Here is a 27,040-nt window from a genome sequence, read left to right as displayed (position 1 = left end):
TGAATCGCTAGATGTCGCACAATCGCGCCTTTCTCTGAAGTGTTCAAATTACAAATACAATGGTATATACAAATTTGGTATATAAAATTGTTGTTTTATCTCCTAAAGTACTGTCTATTAATCAGTAGCCAATCTTTTGATATAATCCTCAAACAAATCTAAATAGAACACGGTTAGGGAAATTTTTACATATAGCAAATATCCCCTAAAAGATGCGCAACAATAAAAACGATACTTGTAAACATGACTTTAAAAAGTTCACTATTACGTGATCATTGTGCTGTTCATCACTGTTCATAGTCATCTATATTAGTTCATACCCTTATATATCATCTAGGACATATGTATATATACGCTTATTTTATTTTATTGTGTCCGGTGTAAATCTGCAATTAGTGGTCCGTTTATAACCTAGGTTTAATCTATGCTTATTATTTTAATTAAGTATACTCGTTGAAGTATATGTCAAGCAAAATAATATAAACATTTATATATGAATTTTCATATATTAGCTGTTTTATTCAATACTTTAGAAATAATTAAATGTCATTTATTCTATCCGTAAATTCTACCGAATATAACCTCAGTGTAATACGATAATAAAGTGGTTTCCAGTGACATGCAGCATTATTATATACTAATAGTTTAGATAATATATTTTTGCTATATATATGTATATATATATGTATATATATATATGTATATATAGCAAAAAGAATAGTATTCTGAAAACCATGGCAAATACAGGAGTTTTACCTTTTGTTCGGGGAGTAGATTTTAGCTGTAATGATTTTGGAGTAAGTAAATATATTTAGATTTTAATATCTTCAGAATTAGATATAACAAAAAAAAAAAATAATAATTTTCTACACAAAAGATATAAAAAAGTATATGAGAAGTATATAAATATCATTTAATAAATGTATGATTTTAGTTTCATCTATGTTATATTAAAATAATAATTTTTTTTTTTTCAGGATGGTAGATTTCCTGAATCAGTTCGTCTGATGACAGGAATACAATGGTTAAAATTAGATAAGACAAATTTAACAGAAATTCCTGAAGAAATGGGTAAATTACTAAAACTGGTAAATGATTTTTATTTAAGAATAAATTTTGATAATGAAAATAAAAGCATAATGTGTTTGAATCCACTATTATTTTCTTTTGTCTTAACAAACATAATTTCTTAAATATATTTGAAATATTAGAAAACTATCTTTAACTACCAAAATCTGTTGTATTGGATTATAAATCAAAAATAATAATAATAATGATTAAATTATAATTATATAAATAATTGTGATAATATTTATATTTATGATATTTTTGAATATAGGAACATCTTTCACTTGTTAAAAATAAACTGGAACGTTTATATGGAGAATTAACAGAACTAGGATGTCTTAGAACATTAAACATTCGACATAATAATATCAAGTCAAGTGGTATACCAGCAGAATTATTTCATCTAGAGGAACTGACAACATTAGATCTAAGCCATAATAATTTAAAAGAAGTACCTGAAGGTCTAGAAAGAGCACGGTCTTTACTCAATCTAAATCTGAGTTATAATCAGTATGGTTTTAATATTACTTAAAGTATTACAATAATGTATGAAACTTATACATCAACTATGCTTAATGTACAATTTTCTATTTGTAGTATTGAAACAATTCCGAATACGCTTTTTATTCACTTAACAGACCTATTATTTTTGGATCTCAGTAACAATCAATTAGAGACATTACCACCACAAACCCGACGTTTGACGAATTTACAGACACTAAATCTAAATCATAATCCTTTAGGCCATTTTCAGTTAAGGTATGTAAGATTTTTCAATTGAATATCACAGTTTTCAATGATATATATAAAATAAATTCTTTGTTTAATTTAGGCAACTACCATCGTTAATGAATTTAACTACATTACAAATGCGTGATACTCAACGCACATTAAATAATATTCCATCAAGTCTTGAAACTCTTACGAATTTACAAGAGTTAGATTTATCGCAAAATAGTTTGCCGCGAGTGCCTGATGCCTTATATTCACTTTCAAATTTACGTAGATTAAACTTGAATGATAATCAAATTTCAGAATTATCAACAGCTATTGGTATGTTTATGTATATGGATTTCATATTAATTATTTATTTTAATTGAATATTGTATGATATATATATTATAATAATTTATATATTTTGTAGTTGTAGATATAATTATTTTTATTTACAGAATTATGGACGAAATTGGAAATATTAAATATATGTAGAAATAAGTTAACTGCCATACCTGCTTCCATTTGCAAAGTTTCTACTTTAAGAAGATTATATCTAAATGATAATGAAATAGACTTTGAAGGAATTCCTTCTGGAATTGGTAAACTATCATCTCTCCAAGTATTTTCTGCTGCTAATAATCATTTGGAAATGATACCCGAAGGATTGTGCAGGTACATAACGATATAAGTAATTGTACAAATAATATGTTATTGTAAAGAAGCAAAATAATATTACATCATTTTTGTAGATGTGGCTCCTTAAAGAAGCTAATATTAACATCAAATCGGTTAATTACTGTACCAGATGCAATTCATCTTCTTACTGATTTGGAACAACTGGATTTAAGAGATAATCCAAATTTAGTAATGCCACCAAAACCAACAGAGGTACAAAGAGGATCAGGCATTGAATTTTATAATATTGATTTTTCTTTACAACATCAATTAAGACTTGCTGGTGCCAATGTACCTGTACCGGTACAAACAGCTAGTATGTATATGCAATACTTTTCTCTTTAATATATATATATATATATGTATATTATTTAAAAAATATTCGATTATTTTGCTAATTAATTTGATGATACAGATAGCAGTAAAGACCCAATCGCTCGTAAAATGAGATTAAGAAGAAGACGTGACCAAGAAGAGGCTGATCAAGATCAAGCTAAAATACTAAAGGTACAATATAATATAATAAAATGCTCACACGCACACACATATGTTGTTAATTACATCTTAATTTTTTTCGAAAATATATTTATAATTTACCTTGCAGGGTATGAAAGACATTGCAAAAGAAAAAAACAAAGATAAAGAATGTAATGATACTAAAGCTGAGTCATTAAAGTGAGTAATTAATTACATTAGTCTTAAAAAAAATTAATAAAATGTTATTAAAATTGTATTTTTAGACCTAAGAGATGGGATGAAACTCTTGAAAAGCCACCTCTGGATTATTCAGAATTTTTTGATGAAGATGCAGGACAAATACCAGGTTTATCAATATGGGAAATTGAAAATTTTTTACCTAATGAAATAGAAGAAGTGGCGCATGGCAAATTCTATGAAGGCGATTGCTACATTGTATTAAAAACTAGTATTGATGAAAGCGGATCATTAAATTGGGCAATATATTTCTGGATAGGAGAAAAAGCAACGGTATACAAATATAATATTTGATTTATAAAATTTCAATATCTGAAAATTATTAAAAATCTTATTTTAATTACAGTAATGTGTTCTTAAAATAATTTTTATATGTTGATTTCCATTTGTTTTGAATAGTTGGACAAAAGGGCCTGTGCTGCAATTCATGCTGTAAATTTACGTAATTATCTTGGAGCACAGTGTCGTACTATAAGGGAGGAACAGGGAGACGAATCGGACGAGTTTCTTATACTTTTTGATTCTGAAATAACGTATATTGAAGGTGGCCGTACTTCTTCTGGTTTCTATACAGTAGAAGATACTGTATGTAAATATTATTATTAATGAAAATATTATCGAAAATTTCTCTCATAATAAAATTGTTAATAAACATTATATTCTTTTATAGCCTGCTGTAACACGTTTATATCGAGTACATGCAGCTGGAGCCTCTATTCATTTGGAACCTGTACCAGTTTGTTTTGAATCTTTAGATCCTTGTTATGTTTTTGTGCTGGACACAGGAAATAAAATATTTATGTGGTATGGGAAAAAAGCAAAAAGTACTTTAAAATCCAAAGCTAGATTAATGGCTGAGAAGATCAACAAAAATGAAAGAAAAAACAAAGCTGAAATAATAACAGAAGTTATGAATTTGGAATCGGAGGATTTCTTATTAAATTTAGGCTTAGAGGATACTTCAGAGTCTAAAACAATAATTGTAATTCTTTTTTTTTCCCCATATACTGTAGTAATCCGTAGTAATTATAATATAATAATTAGGGAAATATGTTAATACTTCTCTTATTGTATCAGGAACATGTGGATCCAGACTTTATACCAGTAACACCACGTCTTTATCAAGTTCAACTTGGTATGGGATATTTGGAATTACCACAAGTTGAAGTGCCTCATGGAAAATTGATGAACAGTCTTTTAAATAATCGCAATGTTTATATCTTAGATTGTTATCTCGACGTATATGTTTGGTAAGTATATTTAATATTATTAAAATTTTATAATAAAAATTTTATAATACAAATAATATTATGTTTCTAATATCTGAAGAAATGTTATCTTAAGTGTTAATTTAAATTAAATAATACATATAGGTTTGGAAAAAAATCAACTAGATTAGTAAGAGCTGCTGCTGTAAAACTATCTCAAGAACTATTTAATATGATAGAAAGACCAGAATATGCTATGGTAACAAGGTTACAAGAAGGCACAGAATCTCAGGTATGAATGTTTATAATGTTTTTATTACTTTATTTGTATCGGTAATAAACAAAAGATAATTATATATTTATCAGGTCTTTAAGTCAAAGTTTACTGGTTGGGATGAGGTCATAGCGGTAGATTTTACTAGAACTGCGGAATCAGTTGCTAAAACTGGTGCTGATCTTACCAAATGGGCTAAACAACAAGAAACAAAAGTAAATACTAATTTTAACATATTTTTATAAATATTTCATAAAATATAGAAGTATGAAATAATTTTGAAATACACAGGCAGACTTAGCTGCTCTTTTCATGCCACGACAACCTGCAATGTCAGCTGCTGAAGCACAACAGCTTATGACAGAGTGGAATGATGATTTAGAAGGAATGGAAGCACTAGTATTGGAAGGAAGAAAATTTGTGCGTTTACCAGAAGAAGAATTTGGTCATTTTTATAGTGGTGACTGTTATGTTTTCTTGTGTCGTTATTGGATGGTAAATTAAATTCTTACGATAAATATATTTTACTTACGATAAATAATATACAATTTAAATTATATTTATATTTTATGATTTAGCCATTAGATGTAGCAGAAAATGAAGACGGTGATGAACAATACGAAGATGATTATCAGTGTACAGTATATTTTTGGCAAGGTAGAGATGCCGGAAATATGGGTTGGCTTACATTTACATTTAGGTATGAATAAATTTCTTACTGTATAATAAGAAAACGTATAAATAACATATATTAAAAAAAAAAAAATAAAATATTTTCAGTTTACAAAAAAAATTTAAGTCATTGTTTGGTGAAAATTTAGAAGTAGTTAGAACACATCAACAACAAGAGAATTTAAAATTCATGGCTTATTTCAAAAGGAAATTTATAATTCATCAAGGCAAACGTAAACAACCAAAAGTTCCTGGTACAAGCAAAGTCGAATTTTATCATTTACGAAGTAATGGTAGTGCATTATGCACTAGATTAATACAAATACCTGCTGATTCCAGTTTATTAAACTCTGCATTTTGGTAAGTAATAAAATCTTGCAATTTTTTCATCCATATAAAATCGCAAGGTTTGATTTCTTATAATCTCCTCTAATTCAATTTTTAATTATTTTTCAGTTACATTCTAAATGTACCATTTAATAATGATGATGAAACTGGAATAGTTTATGCATGGATTGGTTCTAAATCAGATAGTGATGAAGCACGTTTAATTCAAGAAATTGCTGAAGAAATGTTTAACAATGTAGGTTTTTAATTTTCACAAATAATATAATTTGTATTTGAAGTATATAATCGAGAGAATTTAAGTCAAATATTATAATTTTAAACAGCCTTGGATTAGTTTGCAAGTATTAAATGAAGGCGAAGAACCAGATAACTTTTTTTGGGTTGCACTTGGTGGAAAGAAACCATATGACATTGATGCAGAATATATGAATTACACAAGACTGTTTAGGTGCTCTAATGAAAAAGGATATTTTACTATCAGTGAAAAATGCACTGATTTTTGCCAAGTAAATATTTATATATTATGTTCATTTGAAAAACTTTTAAATTCTTAAAATTATTAATTATTAATATATTTATTGTTTTCAGGATGATTTAGCAGATGATGATATAATGATACTAGATAATGGTGAACAAGTATTTCTCTGGTTAGGGACCCGCTGCTCGGAAGTAGAAATCAAGCTTGCATATAAATCAGCTCAGGTAAAATATCTGAAGTAAAATAGATTATTTTTTAAATTATTTAGATTATTTAATAGATTTAACTAGATTTTTTTAGATTATTTAATAGATTATTAATTAACTTTAAGTAAACAATTAATTCATTTTTATCTTTCAGGTTTACATACAACATCTACGTGTTAAACAACCAAACAAGCCGCGTAAATTATTTCTTACTGCTAAAGGAAAAGAGTCACGAAGATTCACTAAATGTTTTCATGGCTGGAGTCAACATAAGAGAACTCCCCAATAAAATCTACATAGAAGAAAGGCAGGTATTGCTATTATTTTTAGCTTAAAATATGAGTGCAATGTTATATTCTTAATTTATTATATTACAATTGCAACTAAATTCATCATTTGAATTTAGTAATTATATCAGCAACATGCAAGTGCCAGAATTGATGATGTGAACTTGTTATATTTTATGTTTTTGTACATTCTAATGTGATTTTCCACTTTATATTAAGCTATATAACATATGAATTTATTTAAAAAATTCACAGTATTTTAATATTATATTGAACATTACATGTATAAAGAAGTAAGAAGTAATGAAATATTGTAATCGAGTTCACTTTGTGTGCTTGAAAATTTTCATATCAATTATTTGTTTTGATTAGAATGGTCTTGATCAGCCTTTTATACACATGCATTCTACTTAAAGTCAATTTTGTGATTAAAAATACATTTAACATTGGTCAAAATAATTCATATCATACATATATACACTAAACATTTAGAATTAAAGGAGTACGTTTTTTTCTGTCCATATGTTTTGTTTCCACATACATGAAAAAAAAAGAAAAATACATAAGTAACATTACATATATTATTTTGAAAACAGTATATTTATTTTGCATAGCTGGCTTTACAGAGCTACACAAAATTGCTATTATAAAATGTCTTTATTCTTAAAATACAACACACATCAGCAAAGTATAACATACATTTATTTTAGAAGTGTAGAGTAAATTGTAGTAAAATATGAGTATCAAAAAATATTAATTTAAACATTTCAATAATTTCTTAAAATATTATAATTTCTACTTTGTAGATTTTAGAAATCTTTTTTATATATATAATAACCAAAGAAAGTAATATTTTACTAAAGAAAATTATAAATATACAAACTGGATATATCTTTATTATAACTTAACTATAGTAAAGCCTTTTAATCTTTATCATTTTCTTATTTAATGATTTATCAATCTTTTCTGCATCCAAGCACAATATACACAAAGTGATCAATATTTATAGATTTTTTTGTATATTACACAAAATATTCCTGCATTCTCATATAGATTTGTGTATATCAAGCAAAGGCTAGAAATAAAAAGGCATTTGATATATTCATTATATATATGACATCATGCATATTAAACATGAGTCAATAAGTGCATGGATGTGAATTTTAACATGATGTGATCAATAGAATATTTAATGTGTTAATTTATTTACAAGCGTACAGAAAAAATTATATATATATATATGTATATGTATGTATATGCATTTTGTACAAGTTGTATTATACTAACCTTTATTATTTGTATAAATAAATATTTGTATTAAATTACAGAATATAACTATGACTTCATTAATTTAAATCATAAATATTGTTTTATATTAAGACAAAGCAAATACTTTTTTTTATCAACGCAATATTATACCATTTTTTGAATTCTCTTGAGATTATTTTCTGCAACAAAATACCACAATTAATATTACTATGTTATTAACATTTATATAATTGCTATAATAGATAACTTTATAAAAATTGAAATAATTTACTATATTATTCCAATGAAATGTTATATGTAAAAGTCATATAATTATTAAAAAACAATGAAGTATTTATAAATATTCTTATAAAATTACTTAAAGATACTTTGTAAAACTATAAGATAACTCTATAGGTAAATTAATACTAATACGTAAAAATAATACTATTTAAATATAATAGCGATATAAAGACTAGATACTTGCCAACAACTAATATATCAAATTAATATAAATTAATATAAATATTCTTATAAAATTACTTAAAGATACTTTGTAAAACTATAAGATAACTCTATAGGTAAATTAATACTAATACGTAAAAATAATACTATTTAAATATAATAGCGATATAAAGACTAGATACTTGCCAACAACTAATATATCAAATTTATCTACTTTAATCATCGTCGTCGTCATCATCTGACGGAACGAAGAGATCATTTTCTTCCAAAAAATTAGCCATATTCTTACTAATAGTAGCACCTACAAGCAAGCCTAATACCACTCCACAAATTACTCTTACGAAACCGAATGGGGTTCGTTTCGGTTCAGGAAGAATAGCACCTGATGGTGTAGTGATTTTCGATCGTACTTTTATTTTATTTTCACCCATAAATCCGTTCAAAATATGCACTTTCGTCAATCCAGAGGTTAATCGTTGTAAAATCATTTTGATTAGAGTAATTGCAGATAAGAAGAATAAGAAGACTTATAAGAAGACTTTACCGTTAAAATATAAATGAAATTAATTTTAAATATTTCGATCAATCAGTATAAATACTTGATAATGGATGCAATAGGAATAAAACATATAATAGTTGAAACGACCACTGAAAATTCGTAAAGTTATGGCTTATATATGGCTGATATCGTTAAATAGATACACATATCTTAATTTTATAAACCACCTACGATTTTAATTTTGTATTTCACCAACAGATGGCGCAATGCTATCCTATCTCGTTTCTTTATATTTCTTTAAAATAATATACATAAAATGTGAACGAAGCACATGTTTTTATATTTGAAGAAATACAAAATTTAATTAATAAGAAATAAATAACTAACGATGTTGTACATGATCGGTTTAGGACTTGGTGACGCAAAAGATATTACTGTTAAGGGTCTTGAAATAATAAGAAAATGTAATCGCGTGTATTTGGAATCTTATACATCAATTCTTTCTGTAGGTCAAAAAACCTTGGTATGTATAATAATACTAACATAAAATTGACAAATAAATATAAAGGCACTAGACATTATATCATGTTATAAAAATGATTGATAATGAAAAATTATTATCTTACTTAAATTTAATAGGAAGATTTTTATGGTTGTTCTTTGATCATCGCAGACCGTGACTTAGTAGAAAGTAATGCAGATTTAATACTATCAAATGTAAAGGACGAAGACATCGCATTTTTAGTTGTTGGAGATCCATTCGGTGCAACCACGCATACAGATTTAGTATTACGAGCACAAGAGAAAGGTGCTAAGGTATATAAACTTTTGCTTTTTAAGATACTTATAATAAGGAAGATATATAATAATTGAAACAATTAATTTTAGGTAACAATAATCCATAATGCATCGATCTTAACTGCTATAGGTTGTTGTGGTTTACAATTGTATTCTTTTGGAGAAACTGTATCTATTCCATATTGGACAGAAATGTGGCAACCTGATAGTTTCTATGATAAAATTGCTTCTAACAGACAAAGAGGTTTACATACTTTGTGCCTACTGGATATCAAAGTAAAAGAGCCTACATTGGAAAGCATTTTAAGCAAGAAAAAAATTTATATGCCACCAAAATATATGACCGTTGCTGAGGCATCCAATCAATTAACCTCCATATTAGAAAAAAAGAAAAAGGATAGCGATCAATGCTTAGGTTTGTAGATATTATTGCAAATATTATTTATATTATTATTATTTAAATATTCTAATATTTTATATCATGACCTACAATATATATATATATAACATATATCATGAATATATGTTACAGCTTTTACAGAAGATAGCCTAGTGGTTGGATTAGCTAGAATAGGATCTGAGGATCAGAATATAGTTGCCTGTTCATTGCAAGAAATGAAAGAAATTGATCTTGGAGAACCTCTTCATTCTTTAATCATACCAGCTGAGAAATTACATCCTCTTGAAACTAGTTTCTTAAGGCAATATGTTATTGATAAAACACAACTTGACTAATCAATGGCTCATTATCGTATTAAAAGTACATGTAAAATTGATTAACGTATATATTTTTTATTATATTTATTGTAAATATTTAATTATAAAAAAAAAAATTTTATCGAACGTCGCCTATAAGATTTACTACAAGATTACTTATTTATACTTAAAAAAAAACTTCATAAAAATACAATAACGTCGTTATATGTAACCTTTCCATTGTTACGTAATACTACACATTAAATATTTCCTTAGAATTTATTGATTATATGTATTGTCCGAGAAATCTTAAAAAGTCTACGCATGACAAATCGTAAATATATACGATATTCGCGAGTTCTTCTTCGTGTCACGTAAGCAGGTAGTTTCTGACTAATCGATGGAAAGGCATCGATCGTTCCTACGGCACAGGTGAAATCGGCCAACGGTGTAAGGACCGCTCTCAGTCGAGCAGGTTAACTCTTGGTCCGACGACGTTGTTATTTCTTCTACACGCTTCCGGCTTTCAAAGACTATCAAATACTTATCGTATACTTATTTTTCAATAATCAGCACTGTCGTTTTCAAAATTCTAACAGGTACATTTGTATTTTAATATTAAACAATTTCTAGAGAATTTATATTAACAATTGTTAGAGAGAGAGAGAGAGATTTTTAGTTTTACAATGTATATTTATAGAAAGTACTGGGATAATCATCAGACAAATTTATAAGATTTTTCAAAAAAAACGAAATATTCCTAATGAATATTCATAATTCATATTTCATTCATTTTACTTTTTTTTTTTTTTTTTCGTGAAGCAATTATATCTATATAGTTTTAGATCTTTTTTCTTTTCTCGTTTTTTTTTTTTCTTCGGAAAAAATATTTTATTTCACATTTATTTATTTAACGATAATATATAACATGTCGTGCTTTCTCGATATTTAATATTTTAAACTATGATTATTGTTATCATATAAATTTTTATACGTTTTCACATATGTACTTGATTAAAAAACAATTATAATCTCTTATTATTTCGTCTGTATAAGAAGTACTCTTAAAATTATACGCATCGATTATTCCGTAGGTCAGGTATAAACGATACATTAGCCATTATATACTTGTCAGATAGGACATACATATATATCGACGTTGTGACATTCGCGTGATCTTTCATCTTTAATTAATAATAATTATTACAGAACGAAACGATGAAACTTTTATGAAACGATTCGATGCCAACTTTTTTTTTCGTTTAATTAAATCGTACCGATGAATAAAAGAGTTATTTCCAATTTATTTCTACAGGATAGAGGAAACAAATAAGAAAGGGAGAGAAAAGAGCAAAAGCTATAAATATCTAACTGGTCGATGTATAGTACTATGCGTTCGCTCATATGCGGGAATTATCAAGGTTAGCGCTAGTTTTCTGGGTCATGTACATGACCTTGAACAAGTTGAATACGTACACCGCAAAGTAGTCCTTTTTGAAAAGATTCGTTTGTTCAATGAAAACAAAAAATCTTTGTTGGTAAAAAATCGATATAAAAGAAAGAAAAAAAAAAAAAAAGAATAAAAAAATTTATAATACAATTACTCGTATTGCATGTACTATAAAATAAATGTTTCAGGTATGACTAAGCAATTCTAAATGTTCACAAAGAAAATATATTAAAATCGATAAAATGGCGGCGTCGACAGAACGTTCGAAGGATCCCTATGAAATGGGATTTCTTTTAGCACCAAGAGTTCCTCAGGGTTTGGCAGCTGTAGTGGAAAGTTTAACAAGAGAGGTCTTACGACAACGTCCCGAAGACATTTATGTTTTTGCCGCTCGTCATTTCGAGAAATTGCTTACGCTTCGAGAACAATACGATGTCGTTGGTAAGAAAACGAGCGGGGAATATAATTTTTCTAATACAATCAAAAGACGTAGCGATTGCAAGGAGTCTAGAAAAAGCAAACGAACAACGAAGGACATCGGTGCGACCAGTGGTTGGTCTTTAAATGAAACGGCAAGAGTTCTTGAAAGGCATCGAAATATTTTTGGAGATGGAGAGAAGAGGATAAGCACCGAGGAGGTGCGAGCACTTGCGAACGAGAAAAATGGACGATCGTCTTCTGGCACGAAAAATAAACGAGAGAAAAGAAGATCTTCCGATACTAGTCAAGAATATTCGAGAGATCATCCGAAAGCAACTACAGATAATAATGACTCTTTGAGACTCGATCGTAGCGCGAAGACGCTTAAGATCATTTCTCAAATACCAACGGTTTTAACTCGTAACTCTGGTACAAAAAATATCAAGATGGAACTTAGAAAAAATAGATTAAGTGGTAGTTTAAGGGAGAAAAGTACGGATTCTTCGAACGAAAGCCAATTTCCAGAGCAAATTAGCGATATTTCGAGAAAATCTACGGGGAAAGCTGAACGTGCTGAATTAGTACAGAATTTTGAAGAGAAACAAATAAATAAAAGGACGATTCGTCGTAGTGAAAGCGTCGAAAGAAATTCGAGCCGATCAAGCCGGTCACGGAGAAAGAAAGATAGTTTTTCCGAGCTTATTCCGGATAGAAAAGAATTATCTAAAGCTCATAGTATGGATCAGGTAAAAGAATATGTTGTCCGTACGTTTGGCTCTGTTAAAAATATCAATGAACTTGATATGAGTTATGTAGAACAAGTCCAAGACGTGATTGATAGAAACATACCGATAATTAAAGAAAAGATTGAAGAACTCAAGAACGATGTTTTATCAAAAAAATCAAAAAGATCGACTTTTAATACGGAAAAATCAAACAAACGTGGAAGTAGACCTAATACTTCAGAAAATGATACTCGTTCGAATGAAGACCAAGAAAGACACCGTAATAAGAGAAGTTCCAGTGTTGATTCGACAGATTTTAGAAGACAACAAGACGATACCTTGGAAGACAGATTGATCAATACTCAAAACATTTTAGAGGGCATTTCGTCGAAATGTTATTCAAAGTCTCAAAATGTAAATTATCGGTCTAAATCAACTAACGGTCATACGAACGAAGAAGACAACAGGTATTCGACGTTAGAAGGAAGTTCAAAGATTACCTTGCCAGCTGTGAGACCGGCGTCTTCCAAAAGTTCAAGGAGTCTTTCGCGCAACGAATCAGACAATTTGATTTTGCCACCGATTTCACCGGACACCGGTAAGATTCCAAAGAAGAAGGACGACATGACATTACCAACGTTGTCACCTATGACAACCGAAACCTCAGTTTCTTCTTCGTCTCTTCGATTAGAAGAGAAAGAGAATAATTCGGTGGATAACAAAACTGGCGATCTTGGAGATGAAATATTACAATTATCAACGTCGATCAAGGAAGATATCACGTCGACAAGAAAAATGTTAGAGAATGTCAACGACGCACTAAAAGCACCGATGACGTCCGACGATAAAGATAAAATGGATCAAGAAACGTCTTCCATGAGAGATACAACAAATGACAAAGTGGAAGATTCCGTCCAGGAGATGATCGAGAAGTTTGACGGAATTCTTGATGAAAAAATATTAGAAGAAAATATACAAGTTGAAGAAATTTTCAAGGATAGTTTAAACGTTACACCAGATAGCATCGATATTCCTCCGACCCCAGATTCTTTAGAGCCACCGATCGAAGATGAACAATCAGCTACGCTCAATTCTCATCTTTCGACGGTTGAAGAAGGAATGGAACTTAAACAAAAATTGATTGAGATTCAAGAGATAGAACGTAACGTCGAAAAAGTGATAGATTCTTTCGAGGATTCCATTAAAAAGGATGAAGTTAAGAGCCCAAAACTAATGGTCGTCGATAAAGATTCAAAAGATTCAATTGTTGTAGAAGCTGAAGAACCTCTAGAAGAAAGAGTTAAAGAAATAATAAAAGAAGAAACGTCTGATTTAAGTAGTTCGAGAAAAGGATCTCCAACAAATACGCCAAAATCGAACGATGACATGGATGAAAATCCTATTGATCAGATAAAATATAAATCCGAAAATGAATCGGATAATATAAATATTCCACAACTTGTTATGGCGAATGATGATGGATCAACAGGACAAATCGAAAGTGGTAAATCAGAAGTAAATGAATCTGGTGACAAAGTGGAAGATATTAAAGAAATTACTGCAAATGTTGGTGATGAAGGTATTACTAATGAATATAAAAATTCCCCATTATCGTCGAACGGAAAAGAAATAAACGATTTGCTTCGTCTTTCATTATCTTCTTCGCCAAAAGAGATTCCATTTTCATATATCCTCACGGAAGGTTCTCCAGTTGAAATTCCAGATTTTGTGACAACAGTAATTATTCCAGAAAGATCACCTTCCACGCCGGAATTTGATCTCGATAACAAAGAAGAAGACATTGAACTACAGGATGAAAGACGTAAACGTGCCGTGGAAAGTTTCGGTGAATATATACAACCGGAACAAACAGAATGTTCTACCGTTGATATAGATTTCATTCGTGGTATAAAAGTTGGTCATGACATTGCCATAGTTCGACAAGATCTCGATGGTATCAAAGAGGAAGAGGAATACGATGAAGAGAAACCAGTGAAATTAATAGATGAAGAAGACAAAAATGAGAAAGAAATGAAAAAGGATCATTCACCTTTATTGGAACATATTTCAGAGAATGAAGAAAACGAGGAGACTGATGAGAATGATAAAAGGGAGACAAAAATCATTCCTATTGTTGAAACAGAAATAGAATTAGGGAATCAGACCAACGATAGAGAGGAAATTATCGAAAATGTAAACGTAATTGAAAATTCATTAGAATGTGAAGAAAGCACGGAAACTGCCGATGGCACTTCGGAATCAACAAGTGAAGTTAAAGAGACTACAATAACCGATCGCTCGACCGATAGTTTATCTTTAGATCCTGCAAGGCCAATAGTACCAGAATTAAATTTGGATTCTTTACGTGATATTACAATATCATCTTTTAAAATGAATGATGCTGACGAAACTATATCGTTGATGGAGCTAACTTTATCGGAAAAAGAAAAAGCTGACATTGAACAAGACGTTGAGATGAAGGAAGAAGAAAATTCTGATAGTGGTCACAAAGAAGATACTTCGGCAATGGAAACGATTTCAATGGATGAAAAACCTATGGAAATGGAAACATCTTTAATTAATTTAGAAGGTGAGGAAATAAACAAGGAAGAACATTCGATTTCACCTGAAGAAATTATTAGAAACAAAGAGGAAGTGTTGATTACTTCTAGCGAAAGAAAAATTCAGCCTCTTTTATCCGAGAACGTTGAACAATGTGATACTATTAAAAGCGACTCTTCGCCTCTCGGGTATTTAGAACTAGAAGAAAATGCGACTGATCTAGACACCGAGGAAGAAATAGCAAAAGAATTGATAGAAATCGATCGTGCCGAAAATCTTATTCATTTTAAAGAGACTCCAATTATTTCGGAAGATAATCTTGAGAAATCTCACGAAATCTTGGATTCGAATGGTACGATCAAAGATCAAGAGGTTTCAACGATCGTTGAAGAAGAAGATCGAAAGATCAAGGATGAGAAACAATGCAAAGATGCTACCTCTCCTAAAAGCGAAAGTTCTACTACTTCGACAGAAAATTTAAAAAAGATCACAAATACTAAAGATGAGAAAGAAAATATTTCTGAAAGGATGGAATCGAAGCAGTCAAGCGATAACGAGGAGAAAGATCAGTCGAATAAAAGTCAAAATGATACTGTGAGATCCGATACTTCTGTGACAGCTTTTGAAGAATTCGATACAAATGAGCTCGATACAAAATTGGCTGAGAAAAAAGAATATCACCTTTACGTAACGAATCTTATGCCAACTAAAAGTCAAGAGGATACTTCGGAAAGTAGCAGTACACTTTACTCGGCTGTTACGAAAATTCAAGCCGGTAAATATCTATTATTTATTTTAATATAATGTTTTTCATTATTTTATATAAAACGAATGGATATTATTATTTTGTTAGGTGTTCGTAGTTTCTTAACGCGAAAGAGACTTCAAGAAAATAATCATCTTCATTCTACTTTAGATAATGTACCATCTATCCAAGAAAGTGTTACAGTAAGTTATATGCATATATCATCAGCATATTTTAATATATTTAAAATTTAATTGTATCTTAATATATTTTTATTATTCAGGAAGATCCACAAGTCATTGATTTTAAATCTGTATCAGAAACAATGGTTGAGTCACCGGTTAAATCGACAAATGCATTATCATCAACGACTACATCAGAGAACGAGATGATCGTGGAGAAGCAAGGAGAGATACCAATGACGAAGACAATTTCAATGCCAATAAAACAACGGCAATGTCTTCGCCGTGAAGATGCTATGCAAACAAATACTTTATCAATGGAAAATGCTTTTGCATCGGGTAGAGTTCAACATACTGGTGAATTTCATGACTGTTTGCCATTACCTGTTCTAGAATCTGCTGAAATAACAAAATCTACGAGTCTTTCTCAAAATGAAAATAAAGACGAAGATGCGGAGGAAAAATTAATCGATCAACAAATAAAATTTACGAGAGAAGAGAGTATCATCGAGTCACCTACTGATTTAACGTCGGAATCGAACGAACATGATAATTATGAAAATATTGAAAATATAGATAGAACTCCAACAGATTTTGTAAAGGATTTAAGTAGTCTATTTGGCGGATTCCATCCAAAAGACTTGACCAAACTTTTAGTAGGTCAAGTCAATACACCAATCATGTTAGGACTCGTAGATATTGTTCCAAATTCAGTAGTAGGTACAAACTCGAATGTAATATTCGAAGCGAATATGAATATAAATGCTAACGACGATCGAACACGGTCTGTCAAGGATGACTCGACTTCACAAAATCGGTACTTGAATTTCATAACCAGTGTTGAAGATAGCGAATCAAGTCACGTTAAGGACACCGTGCAAGAATACAATGATCATTCGAACGATCATAGTATACAAAGCCTACGAGAACCTCTGGCCCTTCCTGGAACACCGGAAGGTGTTTTAATAGAGGAACTTAGTAGTCTAGACAGTACGACTATATCAAAACTTCAAGACACTTCTTTCAATTCTACCAGCTTGGAATCTGCTACAATGGATCGTGAATCTATTGAAAAATCAATAATAGATTCAGAGATTTCATTGAAATTATTAGACAAATCCGATAACGTGAAATCTGAAGGAACTAAAACTCAAGATAATGTCCCGATTACAAAAGAAAGCGTTACTCTTGCATCTACAAAACCGTCAACGATAAGAAGTGAAAGTGACGAGCACACAGAATTATCGAAGACTCCAAAAGAAGAAAACGTTGAAAATAAAGATGAGATGGTAAAAGATAATGGCGAACAATTATCTAAAAATGAAAAAATTGATGAGGCAAATGGGAAAACCATCGAACAGTCAAGGATTACGAATCTTTCTTCAGAGATCGTAGAAGTTGACAATGATGAAAATAATGCATCAAGTTCGGATGATAAAGATGAAAATAAAACAGCAAGTTTAGATAATAAAGATGAAAATAAAGCAACAAGTTCGAATGATAAAGATAAAAATAATGTAACAAGTTCGGATGATAATGACGAAAATAAAGCAGCAAGTTCGGATAATAATGATGAAAATAAAGCAGCAAGTTCGGATGATAAAGATGAAAATAAAGTAGCAAGTTCGGATAATAATGATGAAAATAAAGCAGCAAGTTGGAATGATAAAGATGAAAAGAAAGCAACAAGTTCAGATGATAATGATGAAAATAAAGGAGCAAGTTCGAATGATAAAGATGAAAAGAAAGCAGAAAGTTCGAATGATAAAGATGAAAAGAAAGCAGCAAGTTCAGATGATAATGATGAAAATAAAACAGCAAGTTCGGATAATAATGATGAAAATAAAGCAGCAGGTTCGGATGATAAAGATGAAAAGAAAGCAGCAAGTTCGGATAATAATGATGAAAATAAAGCAGGCAGTTCAGATGATAAAGATGAAAAGAAAGCGGCAAGTTCGGATGATAATGATGAAGATAAAACAGCAAGTTCGGATGATAATGATGAAAATAAAGCAGCAGATTCGGATGATAAAGATGAAAAGAAAGCAGCAAGTTCGGATAATAATGATGAAAATAAAGCAGCCAGTTCAGATGATAAAGATGAAAATATAACAGTAAGTTCTAATAATACAGATGAAAATAAAGCAGCAAGTTCGGATGACAAAGATGAAAAGAAAGCTGCAAGTTCGGATGATAATGATGAAAATAAAGCAGCAAGTTCGGATGACAAAGATGAAAAGAAAGCTGCAAGTTCGGATGATAATGATGAAAATAAAGCAGCAAGTTCGGATGATGATGAAAATAAAGAAACAAGTTCGAATGACAAAGATGAAAATAAAGCAGAAAGTTCAAATGATAAAGATGAAAATAAAGCAGCAGGTTCGGATGATAAAAATGAAAAGAAAGCAGCAAGTTCGGATAATAATGATGAAAATAAAGCAGCAAGTTCAGATGATAAAGATGAAAAGAAAGCAGCAAATTCGGATGATAATGATGAAAATAAAGCAGCAAGTTCGGATGATAATGATGAAAATAAAGAAACAAGTTCGAATGACAAAGATGAAAATAAAGTTAGTTCGAATGACAAAGATGAAAATAAAAAATAAAGTTCGAAAGTCGAAGATAAGAATTTGAATCACTTGAACAATAAAGAAGACAAATCATCGACCAAAATGATGCAAATTTGTTCAAATGGTTCTGTAAAAAAAATTAGATGACAAAAAAGAATAATATATCGATCTATCGAACATAAAACGAGCTACATAAAAATATTTCTTCATAATAAAGATACATATTTCGTGAAAAAATATTATTTTTATTATGATCTAATCAATGAATTTTTCAATTAGTTCACGATAATGATAAAAATTTCTTTTTTCACGAGATAACGTCAACCGATGATATTTTTTTTAGTTTTATTAACGACTTGTTTATTACATGGATGCTTTTTAGCAAGAGTTTGTTACGTAATTTCTAACAGCCGCTCTGATGCTCGTTAAACTATTAATGACCATATCGCCATTTTAATTCTATCTTCCCATGTACGAATATTCATACATCAGCGTCATCCCATTTACTAAAAGTTGTTAGGAGTTCTCACTGGTTTACACTTATTGCGGCTAGGATAATCATCAAAAGTTTTAATACAGTTCTCAGTGAAGAAGATAGATACAATAACTTTATAATTAAATACGAGCATAATAATCTAACGTTTGTAATAATCAACGCGTAATGAACGATAAAATCCTAAAAATTTCACTGTAGAATTTGTGTGTGGTATATGATAATCCTATCGAATAAAAATAATACTTTAATTATGTTTAATTGTCATAATTTCATAGAGTTAACAACGATAAAAACAAGATACGAAATAAAAATATACGTCGAATTATTTTCTATACATTTCCTACGATAGAAAAAATAACAATATGCATATACATATACTATTAAAATATATTTCTTCATTAAAAATGCGTTATTTCTAAATGTAACATATATGTCATTGAATATTAATAACACAATTATTAATGTTTAGGAATAAGAATAATTTTAGAAACGACAGGATTATTCTTTTCCTGATGACTAAATGCTGGCTTGATTCGTAATTGTCCGTTATCAACACAGTGTCGATTTATGCATACTATTCAGAACCATGAAAAATTTACGCAGTAAATTTGAGTAGAGCACACGTGCAAACGGCCTGCTCTAAAATTACAAATTGGATATATCAAGTCTGTGGGGCTATGCACGACAATACAACTAATCGAAAGCAACCTCCTTTAGTATTAGTGAACTTTCTTATTTCTAAATTATTTCTAAATTTAACTGAATAGCCATGACAAGGCTATTAGCTCGGAATAAACAATTTGTTTACTATCGAATGTAATGCTTTAAAAAAAGATACAATATACTTGGACGTTTCTCAATCTTATCTATTCGATCAGATCGTTTTAGATATTCTTATAAAATCGATATAAGATTCCTTTTATCGTTGATCTGATTTCTAACATTGAGTCAAATCTAATGCTATGTAAAGTAAACTCGTTGATGAAAGAAATTGTCATCGATGCCATCTTCCTTCGCCTTTGGTATGACGCAGAATCGATCTATCAACGTTCCGATAGTTATTATTAGCGGCTTAATCACGCGTCTAGGGTGGAACGAAGGCACGTATGTACATTGAGAGCGTGCACCTGATGTCTATAGATAGATATCGGGAGACTTTTACGTTCTACGTCATTCTTGTACCAACCGAATAAAACTACCACCTCCATATAGTGAGCTCACGATCGCAAGTTAATCGTCTTTTAACGTCACGCATTAATTCATCTATGAAAAGATACAACGGAGGAGATATACACGTGGGCTTTTTATATACTTATATCTTGCCGAGAGAACGAACATTTTCGATAAAGTGACGCCAAGAATGTTGGAACCGATGATACAAGCGTGACGTCTTTCTTGCCTTCTCGTCAACATTTTTTTCATCTTACCTACACCAAGGTGCTATAATTATTACATTAAAAAATCTATAACTATGGCATTAATATTTGAAAAAAGAAAAAAATATTTTTCATTTAAAATTTTCTTTATAAAATCACATTCGATGTTGATTTCTGAAATCGCAGCATAACGATCGATTTATGTTTTATTAACGTTTTAGTGATTCATTCCTTTATATTCTCATATGTAAACTGATGTAAATGAAGGCTCGAGGTCAAAATAAGAGGAACTTGTTTTGTACTATTATAACTTGCTTACATATGCGATAAATAAGTTTATATTTGTGATCATCAGATTACTGGAAATATCAAGGCCCGAATTCGGACGAGTTTAGAATGTAGAAGGACAGTTATATATATATATATATAGGACTAGTATAACGTAATAATTTTAAAAGGGAAGAAAATGTTCGACACAACCGGCCGATCTGTCGTCCCCTTTCAATTTGCTCCATTGTCGATCGGTGTCAATGAAAGATCAGAGCAACGAAGTTGTTACAACGATTCTCGTGAGTTTACCAATCAATCGAAATCACAAATTCCTAGGAATCAATTAACGTTCAAATTAAATCATTATTACTCGAGCTTCGCGAACGTTTTATCAGTTTAAGCCAGCCAAAACTAGCTTCTTTTAGTTTAGTATTTATTTATTTTTCCATCCAAAAGAATCAAAAGGCCAAAAGAAAGAAAAAAAAAAAAGAAGAACGAATAATAATAAAGCAAAAGAAAAAAAGATAAGACGTTTTTGTTTTGAGCAAATATGACACTGTGAAAATTATATTTATCCCCGAGTTTTCGCCTTGATTTCATTCGCACATTCATCCGTGCCAACGAAATCATTAATTAATTTCTTGGCAAAGTAAATATACCGTATCATAGCACGATACATTTCTTTAACAAAAATTTAACTGTCGGGAGATAACCTCTTTCTAAAAGAAATAAAAGAAATGTCAAGAAAAATGTTCAAGAAGCAATCGTTCGATTCTTTAATTTAAAATAATGAAAGAAATGAAAGAAAAGTTCGATATCGACGTGTTAAAAATAAAAAGAAACAAAAGAAACTCATATATGTTTAATACGAAAGTTGAAACGTTCATTCGCAATTCTCAAGGCACGAACAAATTTTTCTTTATTCGTATCGTGTTGTCATACACGCAAATGCTTTCGCAAAGGCGAACGCGAAAAGAACGAGAGAGAGAGAGAGAGAGAGAGAGAGAGAGAGAGAGAGAGAGAGGGAAAGAGAGAGAGAGAGAGAGCACGTTGAAAGAAGTGCGCATGCGCGAAAGATCTCCCGCCTCTCTTCGAGCAAGTGAGAGAGCTTAGAGCGCTCAAGCGAGAAGCGCAAGGCGGATCACGGAGCGGGAGCATTGCTACCGTCAGTTTCACTTTGCATCTCCATCAAAGTGGCCGTCTAAAGTGTTCAAAGAGACTTTAAACTAACATCGAGCATTCATTATAAAAAAAGAAAGGAGATACATATTTATCTATTTATCTATCTATCTATTTATCAAAGTATAGAAATAAAAAATTTTTTCGTATCGTACGACGTTGGGGCACTTCTTTAATTTTTTAAGGAAAATAAAAAAGAAAATAAAAAGAAAAAAGAAAGCATAAAAATAACAAAAGAAAAAGGCTAGATAATAAAACACTCGGAAGAAGAGGTGTGGACCTATGTCCGAGAAATTAAGGGACGACGACACGATGAAAGCTAACACGGCTGCTACAAAGATTCAAGCAAATTTTCGCGGCTATCGCGTGAGAAAACAATTGAAGGAAACGAAACCACAACAGCCGTATCAGAAGAGACAACAGAGCGACGATGAGTCTACATCATCGAGTACGTCGACTTTAAAAAGGCAAAATACTAGGGAGGCTCTCGAAGAAAAATCAGCAACGAAAATCCAAGCCGGAATTCGTGGATTTCTGGTGAGAAAAAGACAACAGGCAGAACAGGCTGCAGCTACTAGAATTCAGGCTGGATTTCGTGGCTTCAGGACAAGAAAGTTGCTCAAACAAAATGGACAGTGACATACACCTTCGCCAATTTCTCCGATCTCCTCATCGATGATGGACTAACTTATACGAATACCAAGGACTTACCTTTTATTTTCCTTTCCGTTATTTTAATATTCTTTCGTCTTTTGACTCATATCATTCTATTTCCTTATCATCGATTATCAAGAGCTTCTCATCACCGTCGTCTCTTCGTTGTCGCGTTTCGTTCGTCCAATAGTAAAGGATAGTAAAAGAGTCGTCGAGACAGCTTTGTTGTTGAATCTGGACCACTTGATGCCGGCACCGCCCCAGTCCTTCGTATCTGCGAAGGTAAGAAAGAAAGAGAAAAAGAGAAAGGAGAGAGAGAAAGAAAGAAAGAGAACGAGAGAGAGAGAGAGAGAGAGAGAGAAAAAGAGAGAGAAAGAGAGAGAGAACGAGAAAGAATGCAAATAGCAAGCTTCAAATGGTTTAGTTCCGTTATTTTCAAAATAGAAAGAAAAAGACTAATAAAGGAAGAAAATCAAAAATATTTCGGAATTTATAACAAATAAGACTCTGCCAGCAATGGAATTAAAGTAATCAGAAAGTTTTCAATTAGCCCCGGAAAACGATAACTTTCGAACGGAAAGTAATGATTCGTTTGAACAACATCAAATCGCGTTGTATCGAATGGAATAAATGACGCATAAAATCAACAATCGACTGATGTAATGTGTATATATGTATATATATGTACATATATAAATGTATAGATATGATATGGACATTTTGAAAATAATACATTCTCTTTGAGAATTCATTTCGTCGAGAAGCTGTCAGGGTCACGTCGCGTGTGAAGTTGACAGCCGATCATGTTAGCATGTTTATTCTACCTCTATCGCATAATCTAAAATCGCAAATTACCCTTTTAACCTTCTATATTTTATCTTTCTTTTTTATTCGCAAAAGGAATATTTTTTATTTGCGGTTAGAGGTGGATGAGAAGAAGCTCATTAATCGAGGACGATTACATAATTTAAAGCGATGGGTTCCATTGTTCACAAACCATTCCGTATATCAATCTATGTTGAAACGTGACAACATTTTGTAAATCGATAGCACTTGGAAAACGATAAATATAATATATATATATATATATATATATATATATATATATATATATATATATACGCGCGATCTTTCGGAAGCACGTCCTTTTGAAAAAAGTATTTTTTCTTTTTCTCTCTTTTTTTTTTTTCTTTCGAATTATTATCGGCGATTACGATGATTTTAACCGGAAAGTCCCCAGTTATTTTCTCCGCCGTAATTCAATTTAGTTCGAGCCGAGTCACAAGCCAATGGAGTTTCGTTTTCGTATCGAGGAGAGAAAAAAAGCACAACATATATTACACACACAAATACGAAACACAACACAACACAAAACAACATAATACAACACAACACAAGACGACACTGTCCGTGTTCCATCCTATCTATTTTCGCTCGACCACTACACGACAAAAGAAAAAGAGCGTTTATCTGTGGAGTATTCTAGAGTATTCTAGAGGCGTTTAAATCGACGAACAAAAAACAGGCTTTTGCATGGTAAAGGCCTAAACGCATTGGCGCAAAATGAAATAAAAAGAAACAACGAAAAAAAAGGCATGGAAAATTTTTGAACCTATATATTTCAATTAAACAGCACATATTTAAATGAAGTATAATAAGGAGATTGAATAATTTTCGCTAAGACATTTTGATTTATTCTTTTCAAAGAATTCTAAACAAGTAAAGTCCAAGATTCCAAGTATAGATAAAAAATAAATAAATGGAAAGATGATTAAGATGTGTTAGCACTTATATTGATCGATACGTAGTGCCATTCTCTTTTCTGCACTCATGTGAACGTTAAGGTTGGTCGCTGACGATCGTTGTTCGATTGCGTTTAGGTTTTAACGCGCTTTACGAGGAACGGGGATATTACAAAAGAACAAAAATGAATATGCTCACATATTTAATATATATATATACATATATATATATATATATATATATATATATGTATATATACACACAAACATATATACATATACACACACGGTGTAGAGCTAACATATAGACATTTTATCTTTCAGCGCTTCGTTGAGTGAGCACCCACGTGCACGCAACTTAGAACGGAACAAACGAGAAAGGAGGATGGTATTGACCCAGTTTTGATGCACCGTGCAATGGCTTTTCTTTCTTAACTAGCAAACTCTTCGGTCAAGAAAAAAAGAAAGAAAGAATGAAAGAAAAGAACGTGTCTTCAAACACGTTTCATGATAGTCTGTCGAAGAAAAAGAAAAAAAATCCTATGTTTCTTCGTTGAAGAATTTCTTATTAAAGAAATTAAAAAGAGAAAACAGAAAAAGAGAGAGAGAAAGAAAGAAAAAGGAAAAGGAAAGAGAAAAGAAAAAGAAAGAGAGAAAGAGATGAAAGTTGAAAACCGGAAGGAATGTCAACAAATTAGAAAACGCATTTTAACGCAGCTATGAAGAAAAAAGATATGAAACGAGCGACATTTATTCTCAACTTCTCTCACGACCTGACTCTTCGTCATCTCGGCTCTCCTCCTTTTCATACGCGTGTGTCCGGCCGATGGACGTTGATGACTTGTTACAAAAATATACTCTGCTTGTTCTTTAAGCCCATGTCGGCGAAGAATTTCACCTTGACGAGAAATTATTCCGAGAGACATTTGACGTAATCGTTCGTACAAATACGAGGGGTAAAGATACGCGGTGCATTTTCCTCTCTTTCTATCTTTCTCTATTTATACGTTTGTCTATCTCTCCCCATCTCTCCCCCTCCCCTCTCTCTCTCTCTCTCTCTCTCTTTCTTTCTTACCTGTTACTTATATAGTTATTTTTCGAATTATAGTCTCGAAGCATCAGCGACAATCGCTTTCGTTTTCTAATGGTCCGCTAACTATTCAAATCGACCAATCAAAACAAAAGCGTTTTTCTATCAAATGAAAATGCGCTATTTTCGAATCGTTTCATACACCCCGACGGTGATCAGAAAGCATCCAGAATAAACGATGAAAAACAAACTCTATCAAATATGACATAATTCTTTGTGTGTGCGCGTGCTTGTGTGTGTGTTTACATTTTCTGGTTTACATTGTATAAAATCCATGATACTCTTGTATCTCCTAGATGTAATCGATTATACATCGAATGATAAATGTTTCCACATATATGATTCGTATTATAGATTTAAAGTAACACATACATCTTGAAAAATTGATTGTGAATCATAAAAGATCATAATACAGAACCCTTCGTAGAATTTTGATTGAGCTGTGGTATTGTAATTATAAGTTTCACCTATTTAAAATTCAGTAAAGTCAACTTTTGCTTTACGTCATGATTTTTTTATATTTCGACATCAATTTTCTTTATTCAACACTCTGCGTATATATATATATATATATATATATATATATATATATGTATAATAAATATATAAATACTTACGATCTTTTATGCGAACGGAGAATACTATTAAAACTAAAAAAATATTTATTTTGCGATAAATAATATAAACACATACACTTGTACATCACGTGTATGTAACAAAAACCATGTCGATTCACAAAGAGTATTCGCTTTAATTGAACTTCTTAAAGCGTCGATTTCGTTGTATTATTATTAATATAGAACGACACTTGTGCGATATTTAGATTTCTGCGATATAACGAATTACGTCAAAATTCACGTGTAACCGTGTGTCACTAAGCACATTATACAATTATTATTTATTTAACGAATGTGTCAACGTTACGTAAATAAGAGTTCTTATTGTTATATCCAAGTTTTCACTATGTTTATTATATACGTACACGTATTTTCCTTCTATTATATTTCATAAAATAATACATTTACACGTATACTAATTATATATACATATATATATATATATATATATATATATATATATATATATCTATATATATATATATATATATATAATATCATATACGTACTTTTAAATATAAACTCAATTAATTATCCTGCTGAAAAAGTAACCATTTCTACGAGCATTTACGATATGTAAACACATAATAGAGTGTAAACGTATGTTTT

General features: G+C 30.7%; 5 protein-coding genes across 7 annotated transcripts; 4 read left to right on the top strand and 1 right to left on the bottom strand.

Annotated features, from left to right (window-relative positions):
- Window positions 1–245: 245 nt before the first annotated feature.
- On the top strand, window positions 246–7,979 carry LOC124947276 (protein flightless-1). Of its 2 annotated transcripts, none has more exons than XM_047489224.1 (22): window positions 246–797; window positions 978–1,088; window positions 1,340–1,578; window positions 1,666–1,827; window positions 1,901–2,121; window positions 2,241–2,457; window positions 2,535–2,776; window positions 2,876–2,967; window positions 3,065–3,135; window positions 3,201–3,447; window positions 3,574–3,759; window positions 3,845–4,156; window positions 4,252–4,424; window positions 4,548–4,674; window positions 4,749–4,871; window positions 4,948–5,151; window positions 5,235–5,356; window positions 5,536–5,688; window positions 5,785–5,911; window positions 6,000–6,182; window positions 6,265–6,378; window positions 6,515–7,979. In XM_047489224.1, the coding sequence occupies exons 1-22, from the start codon at window positions 672–674 to the stop codon at window positions 6,647–6,649; spliced, it is 3,687 nt and encodes a 1,228-aa protein (XP_047345180.1). In that variant the 5' UTR covers window positions 246–671; the 3' UTR covers window positions 6,650–7,979. The 2 variants fall into 2 exon arrangements, with proteins under 2 accessions (XP_047345180.1, XP_047345179.1); XM_047489223.1 differs by having other exon boundaries at window positions 251–797; window positions 5,437–5,688.
- A 567-nt stretch (window positions 7,980–8,546) lies between these two features.
- On the bottom strand, window positions 8,547–9,089 carry LOC124947279 (essential MCU regulator, mitochondrial). Its single transcript, XM_047489227.1, has one exon. The coding sequence runs from the start codon at window positions 8,846–8,848 to the stop codon at window positions 8,576–8,578; it is 273 nt and encodes a 90-aa protein (XP_047345183.1). The 5' UTR covers window positions 8,849–9,089; the 3' UTR covers window positions 8,547–8,575.
- LOC124947278 (diphthine methyl ester synthase) lies at window positions 8,684–10,631 on the top strand. The gene is made up of 4 exons (XM_047489226.1): window positions 8,684–9,382; window positions 9,499–9,675; window positions 9,748–10,072; window positions 10,190–10,631. Exons 1-4 carry the CDS (start codon window positions 9,248–9,250, stop codon window positions 10,390–10,392), a joined length of 840 nt encoding a protein of 279 aa, XP_047345182.1. The 5' UTR covers window positions 8,684–9,247; the 3' UTR covers window positions 10,393–10,631.
- Window positions 10,632–11,301: 670 nt separating this feature from the next.
- Window positions 11,302–19,043, top strand: LOC124947220 (protein PFC0760c). The gene is made up of 3 exons (XM_047489064.1): window positions 11,302–16,285; window positions 16,364–16,458; window positions 16,539–19,043. Exons 1-3 carry the CDS (start codon window positions 12,046–12,048, stop codon window positions 19,041–19,043), a joined length of 6,840 nt encoding a protein of 2,279 aa, XP_047345020.1. The 5' UTR covers window positions 11,302–12,045.
- Window positions 19,044–22,163: 3,120 nt separating this feature from the next.
- Window positions 22,164–26,763, top strand: LOC124957837. 2 transcript variants are annotated; one of them, XM_047515237.1, is made up of 2 exons: window positions 22,164–22,865; window positions 25,049–26,763. In XM_047515237.1, the coding sequence occupies exons 1-2, from the start codon at window positions 22,611–22,613 to the stop codon at window positions 25,061–25,063; spliced, it is 270 nt and encodes an 89-aa protein (XP_047371193.1). In that variant the 5' UTR covers window positions 22,164–22,610; the 3' UTR covers window positions 25,064–26,763. The 2 variants fall into 2 exon arrangements, 1 of the variants encoding a protein (XP_047371193.1); XR_007103750.1 differs by lacking the exon at window positions 22,164–22,865 and adding an exon at window positions 22,982–23,264.
- Window positions 26,764–27,040: the final 277 nt, after the last annotated feature.

This window comes from Vespa velutina, chromosome 2 (assembly GCF_912470025.1).
Source record: "Vespa velutina chromosome 2, iVesVel2.1, whole genome shotgun sequence".
Lineage (NCBI taxonomy): Eukaryota > Metazoa > Arthropoda > Insecta > Hymenoptera > Vespidae > Vespa > Vespa velutina.
The sequence above is the reverse complement of the archived record's forward strand: the minus strand, read 5'-3'. Positions and strand labels throughout refer to the sequence as shown.

Bases quoted from the DNA above. Each gene is read 5' to 3' on its own strand.
- LOC124947220 (XM_047489064.1), top strand. From the start codon at position 12,046: ATGGCGGCGTCGACAGAACGTTCGAAGGATCCCTATGAAATGGGATTT. The intron at 16,286-16,363 runs GTAAATATCTAT...TTATTTTGTTAG, and splicing joins TGTTACGAAAATTCAAGCCG to GTGTTCGTAGTTTCTTAACG. The intron at 16,459-16,538 runs GTAAGTTATATG...TTTATTATTCAG, and splicing joins CTATCCAAGAAAGTGTTACA to GAAGATCCACAAGTCATTGA.
- LOC124947276 (XM_047489223.1), top strand. From the start codon at position 672: ATGTATATATATATGTATATATATATATGTATATATAGCAAAAAGAAT. The intron at 2,122-2,240 runs GTATGTTTATGT...TTTTATTTACAG, and splicing joins AGAATTATCAACAGCTATTG to AATTATGGACGAAATTGGAA. The intron at 5,912-5,999 runs GTAGGTTTTTAA...AATTTTAAACAG, and splicing joins CTGAAGAAATGTTTAACAAT to CCTTGGATTAGTTTGCAAGT.
- LOC124947279 (XM_047489227.1), bottom strand. From the start codon at position 8,848: ATGATTTTACAACGATTAACCTCTGGATTGACGAAAGTGCATATTTTG.
- LOC124957837 (XM_047515237.1), top strand. From the start codon at position 22,611: ATGTCCGAGAAATTAAGGGACGACGACACGATGAAAGCTAACACGGCT.
- LOC124947278 (XM_047489226.1), top strand. From the start codon at position 9,248: ATGTTGTACATGATCGGTTTAGGACTTGGTGACGCAAAAGATATTACT. The intron at 9,383-9,498 runs GTATGTATAATA...TAAATTTAATAG, and splicing joins CTGTAGGTCAAAAAACCTTG to GAAGATTTTTATGGTTGTTC. The intron at 10,073-10,189 runs GTTTGTAGATAT...TATATGTTACAG, and splicing joins GGATAGCGATCAATGCTTAG to CTTTTACAGAAGATAGCCTA.